The 15023-nt window shown below is 52.3% G+C and overlaps 1 protein-coding gene across 3 annotated transcripts; it reads right to left on the bottom strand.

Moving 5' to 3' along the window:
• Window positions 1-87: 87 nt before the first annotated feature.
• On the bottom strand, window positions 88-11167 carry AP1M2 (adaptor related protein complex 1 subunit mu 2). Of its 3 annotated transcripts, none has more exons than XM_041760522.1 (12): window positions 10959-11158; window positions 9502-9658; window positions 9209-9276; window positions 7433-7563; window positions 7163-7310; window positions 6943-7069; window positions 6330-6478; window positions 6176-6247; window positions 2014-2172; window positions 1340-1465; window positions 913-988; window positions 88-495 (listed from the first exon to the last, which is right to left on the bottom strand). In XM_041760522.1, exons 1-12 carry the CDS (start codon window positions 10998-11000, stop codon window positions 473-475), a joined length of 1278 nt encoding a protein of 425 aa, XP_041616456.1. In that variant the 5' UTR covers window positions 11001-11158; the 3' UTR covers window positions 88-472. The 3 variants fall into 3 exon arrangements, with proteins under 3 accessions (XP_041616456.1, XP_041616457.1, XP_041616454.1); XM_041760523.1 differs by having other exon boundaries at window positions 6330-6472; window positions 10959-11154; XM_041760520.1 differs by having other exon boundaries at window positions 6330-6472; window positions 6943-7310; window positions 10959-11167.
• Window positions 11168-15023: the final 3856 nt, after the last annotated feature.

Consider the following 15023-nt stretch of genomic DNA (forward strand, 5'->3'; position numbering starts at 1 on the left):
AATGGATATGCATTGCCCACTCCTGTCCCAGCACTTCAGGGGTGTCCCTGGCATCCCCAGTCCCCAGCCAAGAATATACACAGCAGCTAGATTCATTCTTTTTAATACCATCCTAAAACTCCAGCATGGCCAGCATGGCCTCTGGGCTCAGTAGCTGTGAAGGAGAGGCCCCAATACCCCTAAGGCAGGTCACTGCAAGAAGGCACTCTTGAGGGGGGCTTTGAGGCCCTCCTCTATTTCTTCATATAAAACTGGAGGAGGGAGGAGCCCCGAGGCAGAGGGAGGTGGGGGAGGCAGGCCTGTTCCTCCCAGCCTGTGGATTGAGGGAAAGGCAGGGAGGAAGCCAGGAGCAGAAACTGCTAAGTCAGGGGCCTTCCCTCACACACATCCCCCATCTTCCTCCCTCTCAAGTCGACTGCCCAGCCCAGGGAGAGGGAAGGCCCCACGTCCAAGTCCCCACCTCTTCTCTCTCCTAGCTGGTACGAAGTTGATAATCTGCCGGGAAACAAGGAGCAGAGGCCATCTCAGAGTTGGGGAAAGAGAAGAGAGGGGAACCTACCCCCCCCCATTTAATCCATCCCCACCCTAGTGCTCATGATCAACCCCATGCGTACGTAACAAGGCTAAGAATGGGGTTCAACACAGGGATAGTAACTATAGCAACAAGCAGCTCCTTTCTGGGTACAGACTGAGTGCTGTGCGTTCAGTCCCTTGTCCAAACTCTATCAGTACCTTAGAACTGGCAACTGCCCCCATTTTAAAGATGGGCAAACTGAAGCCCAGCTGGCATGGTGATAAAGACAGGCTAGGCCTGAGGCCAGTCCTGCTGAATATTGGTGCCTTCCAAGCCAGAGTGTGATCAAAGCCTCGAGACCATCCTCTTGATTTCCTTGACCCCACCGTCTGCCTTACCGCCACTTTGGGTGATATAGCGAACCCATGGCAGGGCCTGGTAACCGCTTTTCTCAATGATCTTCATGTATCGGACCTGAAAGGGAAGGAAGAGAGGTGGCCCAGGTTGTGGAGAGAGACCAGCTGTGGTGAGAGAACCATATGTAACACAACTTGATGGGGGAGGGACTAGGATGACACAGTCTATGAATAATGAGGTGATGGGTTGGGGCAAAGGCATGACATGGGCTGTGGGAAGAGGGGAGCAGGGAGACAGTCCAGGACGCTAGGAAAGAGATGACACAGTGTAAGGGAATAGACACAACGTGGTTTTGGGGAAACAAGTGGCACAGGCCGGCTACAGAGGAGAGGTCACCCAGGCCAGGGAGAAGTGACCCAAGCCAAGGGACAAGAGAATGGGAAAGCCACTGAGGCTCGCTACACTCACCTGGATCCCAGAGACGGTGAAATAGGGGATCTCAAACTTGACCCCAATCGGGGGCCGGCCCTCTACCTCCTCCTTCTCCACGCTGGGGAGGCCAAAGTGGGCACGCATCAGGTACTCCTTGCCCCCCTGAGGGCACATGGGCACATCAGACACACCAAAGGCCTCTGTGTGCCCCAGACCACCCTCACGGCAGCCCCCAGTGCCGGCTCTGTTCCTTGACCATTTCCGACCAGAAAGGAAAGGCTCATGGCTGAGACACAGCTGAAGTTTCTATCTATAAAGCCTGCTCTGAGAGCTTCTAATGGCCATCCCCCACTTTCCAGGCCCTGATGGACCCTCCCAGATTATAAGGACTGACCAAATCCTGCAGCAAGCAGCCCAAGGAAGAGAGTAACGGGGTCCTATTTCACAGATGGACAGAGGCTCCATGAAGGGAAGTGGGTTTCCCGAGGCTGTCTAGCTCACAGAGGAAAGGATGGAGAACCTGAACCCCAGGACCGGTTTCCTTAAGACCTGGGAGGCGGGGTGCTTAACCACCACGCTGGCCTGCTTTCCCGCCTTATTACCTCAAAGGATAACCCTGTGCACACACACAGGTCTCTGATTTATTCTCTGCCTTGCTTGCAAGCTGCAGGGGCAGGTCCCCCAGATCCCACACCCATCCCCGTACTCACCGGGAAAGACTTAATACTCCAAATAACGACATTCTTTTCCGGCACGTACTTGGCACTGCCTACACTGGTCTTGAAGCGAGGGGAGTCGGCATCGCTGGGGACAGGCACAGATATCTCCACACCGTTGGCCACTGACTGCTTCTTAAACTGCCCCTTGGCCTGTTGGTGGAGAGGATATGGGGTGTGAGGAATTCACTCTTGTATTCTGCAAATACTCAGCAACCTGAAGTGGGAACGGTCATCCTGCCCATTTTACAGAAGAGGAAATGGAGACCACAGGGACGCTGAGGCATTTGCCTGGAGATGCACAGCCAACAGGTGGCCGGGCTGGGGGGTCACACCCACAGGAGACTTCAGACTTCTCTGTTCTTAGTGACTTTCCTTTTGGAAAGCATCCTACACCTTTGCCTGGCCCAAAGTGCCAACACTGCCCATCACAGAGGAGTTTTTATTTGATAATGGGCATTTAATGACCCCCTACGGGAAGCCTGGGTGAGTGGCTCAGCAGTTGACTGCCTGCCTTTGGCCCAGGGCATGATCCTGGAGTCCCAGGATCAAGTCCCACATCGGGCTCCCTGCGTGAAGCCTGCTTCTCTCTCTGCCTGTGTCTCTGCCTCTGTGTGTGTCTCTCATAAATAAATAAAATCTTTAATTAAAAAAAAAAAAAAAAGCCCCTAACGTGCTGGGCCCTGAGCCAACCACTTGGCCCTCTCACTAATTCCCCATCCCTAAGGTCCATTTTACAGATGAGGAGAGTGAGGCACTTTGTGCGAGACAGTAAGCTGGTACCTGGCACAGCAGGGACTTGAGTCGAATTTGTGTTGTCAACCATCGCTGGCCTTCCTTACAAATAAATGAACAAGTTACCTTATCTGTATCTAGCACATGACACGAGACAAACTTTGAACACAGGGATTTTAAGTGTTCTATGTGCTAGCGTTATGATTACTACTACTGATGAATTTGGGGAGGGATATCTGAGAGGTGGGATCGGGGCAGAGGACCTAGAAATAAACCAGAAGGGATATTCTTTCCGGGAAACACCAGTATTAACGGCCCCTTCCCCTTTTCCCTGCGCACAGCGATGGGGACATTGAGGGGTGTCAAGACCCTGCCTGGTGACCATTCACCCTGCAGTCCAACTTCCCTGACACCCCAAAACCAGGGAACAAGGTCAAATATAAAAACACAGACTCTTGGGGCACCTGGGTGGTTCAGTGGGTTAAGCATCTGCCTTTGTCTCAGGTCATGAGCCTGGGGTCCTGGGATGGAACCCATGTCAGGCTCCTTTTTTTTTTTTTTTTCGTGTCAGGCTCCTTGCTCAGCAGGCTCCTTCTCCCTGTGTAGCCACCTCCACCCCAAGCTCAGTCTCTCACTCTCTATCTCAAATAGAATCTTTAAAAAATAAAAATACATAATAAAAACACAGACTCTTGAGCCAAGCAGACCTAAGTTCAAAGTAGCTCCCTGCCCTTGCTAGATGGGGATATCTTCATCCCTCCAAACCTCAACTTACCCATCTGTAAAAGAGGGCTCAAGTTGTGTAGGAGCTCTTTGGGACACTGGGAGACATGCACAGAGCTGTTCATGGCAACAACTAGAGGAGCCAAGAATTAGGACAACTCACGCAGGAGAAGGGATAGTTGGAAAAGATCCCCATGGTGGAATATTCTACAGCTATAAAAAGGGCCATAGGTACAGTTCCTGGGACTTGTGTTCAAGTCAATCTTACACAGGGATGCCTGGGTGGCTCAGAGGTTGAGCATCTGCCTTTGGCTTAGGTCGCAATCCCGGGGTCCTGGGATCGAGTCCCAGATCCGGCTCCCTGTGAGGAGCCTGCTTCTCCCTCTGCCTATGTCTCTGCCTCTCTCTGTGTGTTTCTCATGAATAAATAAAATCTTTGAAGAAAAATCAATCTTACACAAAGCAAGTCAGTCCACTGATAGGATCGGAAACCAGCAGAACAAAATATTTATGGTAAAAATGTGGGTGGCAGGGCGCCTGGCTGGCTCAGTCAGTGGTACGTGCAACTCTTGATCTTGGAATTGTGAGTTTGAGCCCCATAATGGGTGTAAAGATTGCTTAAAAATAAAACTTAAAGATAAAAATAAAAAGTGAGGGATGCCTGGGTGGCTCAGCAGTTGAGCGTCTGCCTTTGGCTCAGGGTGTGATCCTGGGATCGAGATCAAGTCCCATATTGGGATCCCTGCTGCGAGGCTGCTTCTCCCTCCGTCTGTGTCTCTGCCTTTCTCTGTGTATCTATCATGAATAAATAAATAAAATCTTTAAAAATTAAAAAATGGGGGATCCCTGGGTGGCGCAGCGGTTTAGCGCCTGCCTTTGGCCCAGGGCGCGATCCTGGAGACCCGGGATCAAATCCCACGTCGGGCTCCCGGTGCATGGAGCCTGCTTCTCCCTCTGCCTATGTCTCTACCTCTCTCTCTCTCTCTCTCAATAATTTAAAAATAAATAAATAAATAAATAAATAAATAAATAATAAATAAATATTAAAAAATGAAAAGATCTTTAAAAAAGATCTTTAAAAAATATGGATGGCACAATTATAAAGAAAGGCAAAGAAATTATTTACATAAAATTGAAGATCATGATTACCTCTGGGCAAGGGGTGAGCAATAATTGGGGGAGGGCAATATGGGGGCTCAGAGTCTGTGTTTAAGCACATTTGAATATGCTGAGTACTTTCTTTAAACCACATAAATATTATGTATGTATATATATATATTTGATATGAAAGTAGATAAGTAGGGATGCCTGGGTGGCTCAGCAGTTGAACGTCTGCCTTTGGCTCAGGGTGTGATCCTGGGATTCGGGATGGAGTCCCACATTGGGCTCCCTGCAAGGAGCCTGCTTCTCCCTCTGACTATGTCTCTGCCTCTCTCTGTGTGTCTCTCATGAATAAATAAATAAAATCTTTTTTTAAATAAAAGAAAGTTAATAGGTAAAACATGTCAGTTGGTGGTAAGTTATAGAGGAAAAAATAGAGCAGAGAGGGAGGTGGGGAATGATAAGGGGTTGCAATTTTAAATAGGGAAATCAGGAAAGGACTCTCAGGAGGTGACATTTAGCTAAAAAGCTGAAGGAGATGAGGGAAGGAGCCATGTTGGATACCTGGGACAAGGAGGTGGTATGATCCAAAGAAAGGGAATAGCCAGTGCAAAGGTCCTGAGGTATGACCTTGCTTGGTGTGAACAGAGAAAGCTGATATAGCTGAAATGGAGTGAGGGAGGAAGACAGAGGAAGGAGGTAAAGATAGGGAGGTGAGAGGCACCTGGGTGGCTCAGTGGTTGAGCACATACCTTCGGCTCAGATCGAGTTCTGCATAGGCTCCCCTCGAAGAGCCTGCTTCTCCCTCTGCCTATGTCTCTGCCTCTCTCTGTCTCTCATAAATCAATCAATCAAGCATTCAATCAATAAAATCTTAAAAAAAAACCAAAAACATAGGGAGGTGACAGGGCAGACTGTCACGGGGCCTCGTGGGCTGCCAGGACTTTGGCTTTTACTCTCAGTGAAGTGGGAGCCATGGAAAGTTCTAGGCGGAAGAGAGACACAGCCAGACTGATGCTCATAGGTGCCCTGTAAAGGAATAGACAGTTGGCAGCGGTGGGGGTAAAGGCAGGAACTGGGAGACCAGGGCATATGCAGTGGAGGGAGTGTGAAGTGGGCAGATTAGGGATCTACCTTGCTGAAGGTTTGTCTGTCTCTCCAGCTGGCCTCAAGCTCCTTGAGGACAGCATATATTTTATTTCTTCCCTCCTGTCCCTTAGTTCCCTTACAAGGTAAGAGGCTCAGTTAAAATCATAATAGGGACAGCTAATACTTTGTCCATCATTTAGACGTGTTGAGAACCTACTATGTGCCTGCTGTGTGGAAAAGAAATCCACACAGGAGAGAAGTAGATGTGATGGTCAGTAGAGCAGAGACCAGAGGGGGCGGGAGAGGGTGGGAGTCCAAGCTGTGAGCACGCTGCTGGAAAAGCAATCCAGGTAGAAGGAACAGCCAGTCCAAGGCCCCTTCGGGGAACTGTGCCTGACGTACGTGAGAACCACCAGGGAGACCAGCGTGGCTGGAGGGCGATGGGGAGCCAGGGAGGACTTGAGAGCTGGCAGATCAAGCGCCATGAGTGTTGCTCCCCTGGGCCTACCTTGACCATGATCTCCACGCGGCTATGGGAGAATTTCTCAATGACGGACTCAATCCAGATCAATGGCTTGACCTGCAGACAGCAGAAGAGGAAATTCTTGGAGGTTCTGGGGGTCAGCCTTCACCCCTTGCAGTGGGGCTTTACCCTGCTTCACCTGGGTGCTCAGACGGTAGGACATGAGCTCGAAGTCGCCGTCGGGCGGGATGAAGGAGATAGTGCGGTCATTGTCAAAGCGAGAGAGCCGCACGCACTGGTGGAATTTCACGTCCTCCAGCTCCACGGACTTGTTCTTGCTCCCTGAAACTCGGAGCCGAGTGGGTGGGTGACCCTGGAGGCCTGGGATAGGGTCTCTAGCCCCGCCTTTCCCGCCTCCCAGGCGCCGTTACCTGCATCGCACAGGTAAGGAGACTGAGTCCCAGGGAGGATGAGGAGCAGGCCTAGGGCCGTCCAGCCGGCCAGGGGCAGAGCTAGGATCTGAACCCAGGGAATCTGGCTCTTGCTGCCAAGTTTTTAATGTGATGCTATTCCGCCTCCTACGCCCACTGGAATGTCAGCTCCACGGGGGCAGAGATTTGCCTCCCCCCTCGCGGTGCGTGGACCAGGCACCCAACAATGAAGCCCTGTCGGCGCCGCAGAGCCAGCAGCTGCAGCACCGGCCAGGAACAGCAGAGGGCGCTCGAGTACTGAGTGGAGAACCGGCTGGAATTCTCTGGGTCCCCAGGAGGGGCAGGGTGGGCTCCCTCGTGCATCCCCCTCCAGATGCTTACGGCCAGTGAGCTCAAACAGGACGCGGTCGTTGAGGCCAAGCCGCAGCTCTGGCATTCCCGACAGAAACACCTTGAGCTTGATGGTGCCCACGATCTCGCTCAGAAGGACGCTGCCATTGGCATTGACCTGAAAATGCACATATGGGGGGGGGGGGGTGTCAAGGAGCATCATCGGGCCTCCTCTCCTGCCCCCCAGGCCACCGAAGGAGTGCGGGCTCACCAGCAGGTTGACAGACTCTATGACATCGATGAAGACCTCATTCTTCTTGTACTTGAGGCCTTCGGAGCGCCAGGACACGGCATTGGTGACAGTGGGTGGCACCCGGGATTTGCCAGTCACCAGCTTGTTGCCCTGCTGTGTGATGTACCTGTCAGGAGGGTGGGGGTGACTAGCAGCTGGACCCAGAGACACTCCCCTCTCCCCTTCCCCCTCCCTCCAAGTTCCTTCCATCAGTGGCTCACCCTAGGGCTGCCCCCAGGGCCCACTCACTCTTGCAGGATCTTGCTGTCCGTGGTCTGTGGGAAGCCAAAGTCCATGAGCTCATCCAGCAGCTCATAGACGATGACGAAGTTGTCTCGGATGCTCTCCTCCTCCAGTTCCTTGAAGTACTCAGAGAAAACCTGGGGGTGCAGGGAAACACACACCAGTAGAGGCGTGGCTGTGGTACAGCCATACCATGGGCTGGGGCCCCATTCAGCCAGCCAGCAATCCACCAAGCAACTATTGAGTGCCTACTATCTACCAAACGCTGGGACATTAATGGTGAGCACAACCAACAGTGTCCGTGGTCTCATGGAACAGTCTAGTGGGGGAAATGGGCCGGTAATAGAACCAAGAGAAATACAACATGTAGAGTGTGAAAATGAGGAAACCACAAAGTAGGAAGCCAGAGGCAGGGAGGTCCAGGAAGCCTTCCTGGAGGAGAGATTAGAAGGGCTCAGAGCTTTTTTCTTTTCATTTCTTTTCTTTCCTGTGGACCACGGAATGCTGTGTATCTGGTGCTGTTTACAGAAGGGTTTCAATGCATAAAATATATGAGATGGCCAAGGAAATCTGTTATACAGAAATACATCTAAGTTCGTGGAACCCCTGAATTCACAGGGCCTTAAGGGTTTGGGTCCCCAAGTTCAGAGCCTCTGGGAGTTTTTTTTTTTTTTTTTTTAATTTTTTTTTTTTATTTATGATAGTCACAGAGAGAGAGAGAGAGAGGCAGAGACACAGGCGGAGGGAGAAGCAGGCTCCATGCACCGGGAGCCTGATGTGGGATTCGATCCCGGGTCTCCAGGATCGCGCCCTGGGCCAAAGGCAGGCGCCAAACCGCTGCGCCACCCAGGGATCCCGCCTCTGGGAGTTTTGTAGGCTTAACCACAGCAGATGACCTATCAGTCATCTGACAATTTGAGAAACCCTCCATCCTTCATTCTGCTCTGGCCTCACTGGCCTGCCTTCCGTTCTCACCTCTTTGCATATGCCGTCCCCTATGCCTGGAACAATCTTCTCACAATGGACTCCTTGTCATTCAGGCCCCAGCTCAAATGTCACCTCCCCAATGAAGCCACTACATCCCTCCTCCCCTCTGAGTATCATGGTGAGACTAGCACCCTAGTCACTGGTTCTCATGATGTCCTGTTCAATCTCCTTCATGCTCTCTACCTCCTCGGGACAGGGAGGGACTGCACCTGCCTTGTGCATAGCTGTGTCCCCTCTTCGCCTGGCAGGAGACAAATCAATATATATTCCTTGTTTGTTGTAAAGTATTTACTGAGCACTTTCTCGGTCACTGAGAATGCGATTTAGCAAGCACTCAAATTATTATAGGATTCTCTAGCCGTGCTAACGCTAACACCACCACCAAACCTTTACTGAGCACTCACTGTGTACTAAGCCCCTGTTTGAAACACTCATAAATATGAATTTGACTAATTTGTACAACACCCCGAGGTGGGACTTGTTGTAACCCTCAGTTTAGAGACACTGAGAGAAGTGACTTGCTCAAGGTCACACAGCCAGGAAGATTAGGGGGCTGGGACTGCAACCCTGTATTCTCTGGCCCAGGTTTGAGCAGTGCACCCTCTTGGAGACCTGCTTGGTCCTTGCCCTACAGGGAGAGATGATCCCTTAGCAGCTAATGAGAACACAGAGATGGGGTTTCAATGGAGGCCAGGGGAAGCTTCCTAGGAGAGATGGATCCTGAAAGAGAAGAGCAAATGGGGTGGAGGGGGGTGGACAGACAGACCAGCTGGCCAACGGGAAGCCAGAACCTACCTCCACCGTCTTGTAGAGGAAGGAGTACACGAGGGAGGCGTTGGCATTCTTCAGTGTGGTAGCCACCACTATGTGCAGCAAAGTTAAGGAAAAGGTGCTTTTTTGGAGGTCTCAAATGGAGCCCAGATCCTAAAACCTCTGGCTGTCCCCCGACCCTCACCTCATTTCTGTCCACCCCCTCCACCCCAACCCGAGCCCCTGATGTGCTGTGCACTTCTGCCCTCAGTCTACTCTCTCTGGGCCCAAGCTGCTACCACCCCAGGCCTCCAGGATCCCAGCTGGGGGCTGGATACAGTAGAGGTTGCTATGTTTGATCCACAGAAAATGCACCCGGCCATGGCTCAGTAGGGGGGCCAGGGCGCCCTCCTCTTCCCGCTGCATGAGCAGAGGCATGAAGTGCTCAATCTCACTCATGGCCACGTCGCCCTTGTAGTTGCGGCTGATCAGGGGCTAAGGGTGAGCAGAGAAGGCCTGGTCACGGCTGGAATCCGGGACCCTTCATCCAGGGTCGTCAGAGGGCCTGGTTCTGACTCTACTCCCTGGCTGATGGGCAGGGGCAAGACTCTGCTGCTCTCTGCCTCAGTTTCCTCCTCTGTAAAACGGGTGTGTGACCAGGGCAACGTATCCAGGGTCCTCACTGAGGACCAGGCCACGTCCTAGCAAAGACTGGGTGTTTGCTAACTGATTATGTTCTCACTACAACCTGTGGGGCGGGCACCAGCACTATCTTCAAGCACTATCTTCATTTGAAGGCTGGAGAAAGGCAAGTGTGAACCAGGTCTCTAAGAGGTGGGGAAATCAGGGGATGGGGAGAGGAGAGGAGGGGGAAGGAGGCAAAAAAAAAAAAAAAAAAGATTATAGAAAGAGATTATACATCGTACAGAGCCGCCGTCTGGCAGGCAGTGAGCCCTGGATACTAACAGTACTGCCTCCTAGGGTGGTTAGAACCAGGACCTCGCAGAGCCGGTCCTCAAGCACTTCAGCTTTCACCACCCTTTTATATATATATATATTTATATTTATATATATTTATATTTATATATATTTATATATTTTTTATTTATATATTTTTAAGGATTTTATATATTTATTAATGAGAGACACAGAGAGAGAAAGAGAGGCAGAGACACAGGCAGAGGGAGAAGCAGGCTCCATGCAGGGAGCCCGACGCGGGACTCGATCACGGGTCTCCAGGATCACGCCCTGGACTGAAGGCAGGCGCCAAACCGCTGAGCCTCCCAGGGGTCCCCAACCACCGTGGGTTTCGATATGAAACGACAAGGCGCTTGAGAGGGGGCTTCAGGAAGGGACAAGGCAGCCCCAAACGGGAACGAGGGTCTCCCGCCCCTGCCGTCTTCCCCAAATATTAATCATGTGGGTGATGAGGGTGATAAAAATCATTTCAACCGACCGACCGAACCCCTAATGTTTGCAGCGGGGCTACAGGGCTAGGCAGTCGACGCTCATCGAGTTGCGGTCACTCCCAGCGGGTGGGGACCTCGTTCTCCCCATTTTTCCGGACAGGGAAACTGAGGCTCCGAGAGGCAAAGGCCCTGCCCGCGCGCGGCGCGCTGAGGGGCCACAGGGGAGGTGGGCTTCGACCCGGGACTTCCAGGGATTGGGGGAGGGGTGTTCCCACGCTCCCGGGGCTTTCTGGAGCCCCCCCGCCCGCGAGGAGGGGCCGCCCCCGGGCGCAGGGGCGCGCGGCCTCACCTGTCCTCCCCCCCGACACCCCCCGCGCCCGGCCCACCTTGCCCTTGACGTCGAGGATGAAGACAGCCGAGGCGGACATGGTCGCGGCCGGCGGACCCGGGAGGCGGGGAGCGAGCGCCGGGAGGCGACGGCGGCGCTGCTTCCTTCTTCCTGCGGAAGCGCCCGCGCGCAGGTGAGCGCCCAGGTGAGAGCGTCTTAAAGGGGAGGCGCGCAGGTGAGCGGCGCTGTCGGCCGACGCGAGGACTGCAGCAGGGCGGGGCTCCGGAGGGGCCGGCTGCCCCGCCTCACTTTCCCTTTGCTCCCAGGAGTGCGGATGGGAGGAGTCTCCAGACCGACCAACCACCCATTGGTCCACCCAGCCAGCCAGCCAGCCAGCCCTCGACCCACTCACCCCCCACCCATTCATCCCCCCACCCATCACCCATCTGCATTTATGCCCCCACCCACCTAGCAGTCCCTCCACGCACCTGACCATCCGTTCGTCCACCCACTCAGCCCCCACCCATTCACCCACCCACTGACCCATCCTTCCCCATCCATCCACCATCCATCCACTCATCTTGTTTTTCTTCTGTCTCTCCCACATGCTCGTGAGCCCCAGTAGAGGATTTTGCCCTGTTCATGTCTGTGTCCCCAGGGCCCCACGCTGGGCACTCAATAATATTTCCAGGCCCGTGGGGAGGAGAGGGAAAAAAATACATTTGTCCAAACCATGCATGCATGCATTCATTCATTCAATAACTATTTACTAATTAATTCATTCTTTCACTCATTTTCTGACTAGTAAATTTTTTAATGACGAACTGTGGGTAGCACTCTGAGCAGAACAAACGTCGCTGCTTTTATTGTTATTCCTAATGTTATTCTTATTCGTTCCAAAAGTACTTATAAGCGCCTATTATGTGACACTAAGACGTTAACAAAATAAATAGTCATTGTGACTATATTATAATGTTATTATTCACTCAACAAACATTTATTGAGCATCTTCTGTGTGTTGGACTGAGCATATGGAAGCGACTTTCGTTATGGTAATGCTGCTGCTGATGAGTCATGCAGTGGATGAATATTTATTGAGCGCCCTCTGTGACACTATGGGTGGCAAATAGACAAAGCCACTCCACTGGCTCTCTTTGAGGGAGGGTGAGAGGCACACAACATAACCCCAAAACGAGATGATCTCTGATCATGATGGGAGATCATCTTGATCATCTTGATCATGATCATCTCTGATCAAGAAGGCGAGGGAACTGTTGGCAGGGTTTGAGGAAGGGGAGGGCTGTGAGATCTCAATGGGAAATCAGGGGAGGGACTGACATTTGCAAATTTCCCACCATGACCTTATGGGCTGGAAGAAGAGAGTCCTCGTGCAGAGCCTAGCATAAAGCGGGTACTAATAGTGTTGTTGTTGTTGTTGTTTATTTGTGCTGGTAAAGCACAAGGCCTCTGGAGCCAGCTGCTTGGGCTCAAGTCCTGGCTCTGCCACCAGTCAGCTGGGTGACCTCAGGCACCTGTCCTCTCCTCCCTGAATTCTTGTCTGCACATCTGTGAGATAGAAATAACTTCCCTCGTTAGATTATCATGCAGATGCCTGAGTTACTACCCCCAACGCGACTCTCAGAACAGACCCGGGGTGTAGCCAACAATCAATATTATTATTAGGGGGCATGTGGGGGGGCTCAGCCAGTTAAGCATCTGCCTTTGGCTCAGGTCTTGATCCCGGGGTCCTGTTCTGTGGGGAGCCTGCTTCTCTCTCTCCCTCTGCAAACCCCACCCCTATTCTTGCTTTCTCTTGGATAAATAAAATCTTTTCAAAAATAATATTATTATGATTTGCTATCATTGCTATTATTATTTACTGTGTAGCAGTTAAGAACACAGGGTGGCCGCTTTGAATCCTGACTCCACTATTGGCTCTGAGACATTTGGCTAGTGATTGCACCTTTGGTGCCTCAGTCTCCCCTCCTGTTAAATGGTCGTAAGAGTCTCGGTGCCACCTCCTCAGGCTTCACTCGCTGGCCTACTGGGCAGGCCTGGATGCCTGGCCTGGCACCCCTGCTCCTTGCACATCAGCTATTACAGACCCGCTAACTGTCCGCCCTCCTGGCGGGATGAGCAGGGGAAGGAAAGGAGCACTCCCTTCCTGCCTGACTGGAACTGATCCTGCTTAAGAGAGGGAGAGGCTCAAAGGGCCTGGGGGGTTGGGGACACTCAGCTCTCCCAGGCCTCATACTTCCTTCTACAAACCCAGCCCCACACTCTATCAGCCTCTGGGGATGGGGAGGGCGTCCCCACAGGGACTGAGGGAGGGAGGCGAGGGTGGCAGCTGCTATCAGAACTACCCACTCCCCTCCTCGCTGGTGTCTAATGGGGATAATATCACAGCAACGGAAGCAGAAATGCACTCCTTGAGCATGTCTCACCCGATACTTCTTTCTGTCTTCAATTTTTTTTTCAAGTTAGTTTTTTTTTTTTTTTGCTGTTCAACTCTGGTCTACCTATCTTTTGGTGTTCCTGAGAATTCAGGACCTGAGGGGAAAACATTTCATGTCTTCCTACCTCAGAAGAAGCAGAGGCACAGAGAGGTGAAGCCATTTGCCTGGGGTTGCACAGCTGGGAGGCGGCTGAGCCAGAGGTTTTTTTTTTTTTTTTTTTTTTTTTTTTTTTTTTTTTTTTTTTTTATGATAGTCACACACAGAGAGAGAGAGAAAGGCAGAGACACAGGCAGAGGGAGAAGCAGGCTCCATGCACCGGGAGCCTGACGTGGGATTCGATCCCGGGTCTCCAGGATCGCGCCCTGGGCCAAAGGCAGGCGCCAAACCGCTGCGCCACCCAGGGATCCCCTGGGCCAGGATTTGAACCTGAGTCGTCATGTTCAAGAGCTCAACCCCAACCTTAGTTGGGATACCTAACCTAACTAACCTAACCCAACTGCTCTGCCCCGTATTGCCAGATACGAGTATTACTATTACCAACAATAGGCCCCGCTGGTGTGGTGCCCATTATGCCCAGGCCCTGCCCAAATATCTCCCCTGTGGGAATGCTTCCGGAAACAATGCCTATTTTGTTTGTTTTAGGATTTTATTTATTTATTAGAGACACAGAGAGAGGCAGAGACATAGGCAGAGGGAGAAGCAGGCTCCTAGCAAGGAGCCCAATGTGGACTCGATCCCAGGACTCCAGGATCATGCCCTGAGCCCAAGGCAGACGCTCAACCACTGAGCCACCCAGGCGTCCCTGGAAACAATGCTTTGAGTTAGGGAGGCCTATTATCTCCTCACAGCACTGCTAAGGGGAGGACAGGAAGTGACTTGGACAAAGTCACCCCATCACCGGTGGCAGAGCTGGAATTCCAGCCCTGCAAAGCCCAAGGTTTTATGCTGTCTTTGCTCAAAAAACAGGGATCACTGCTCTTCTCCTTCCTACCTGCTCCCTGCTCAGAGGGTGACCGAGGGGACCAGTGACCCTGGCGGACACTGCCAGGCCCTTGTCCCAGCCCATCATCACGGAACCTCTCAAGGGCCCTTCTCCTGGGTCCCTGGGATGTTTGCAGGCAGTAACTAGAACCCCAAAGCCTGGGTCCGGAGCCCTAGAATCTGAAACTCACAGTCTGTTTGGCTGCAAAATTCATGAACCCAAAAGCTTCAGTGGGCTTAGAGAACAGAGCAGCTCTGCGTGCCCAACCGCCCAGCCTCAGCTGCAACCTGCCCTGTCCCCAGGGGCCATGGCTTTGGCCCAGTTCCTCCTAGATGCCTACAGCCTGCCCCAGCCTCCCCTCTGGGACTCTACCTCTAGGCATCCCCTTAGATCCCTTCTCCACTTTTCTTTTTTTTTTTTTTTTTTTTATAATTTATTTATGATAGTCACACACAGAGAGGGAGAGAGAGGCAGAGACACAGGCAGAGGGAGAAGCAGGCTCCATGCACCAGGAGCCCGACGTGGGATTCGATCCTGGGTCTCCAGGATCGTGCCCTGGGCCAAAGGCAGGAGCTAAACCGCTGCACCACCCAGGGATCCCCCTTCTCCACTCTTCTAAAGGGAGTGGTCTGAAACTGAAAGCTCCCTCATATCCTCCTCATATCCCCCTTGGCTCCCACTGCCC

This window comes from Vulpes lagopus, chromosome 7 (genome assembly GCF_018345385.1).
Source record: "Vulpes lagopus strain Blue_001 chromosome 7, ASM1834538v1, whole genome shotgun sequence".
Classification (NCBI taxonomy): Eukaryota; Metazoa; Chordata; class Mammalia; order Carnivora; family Canidae; genus Vulpes; species Vulpes lagopus.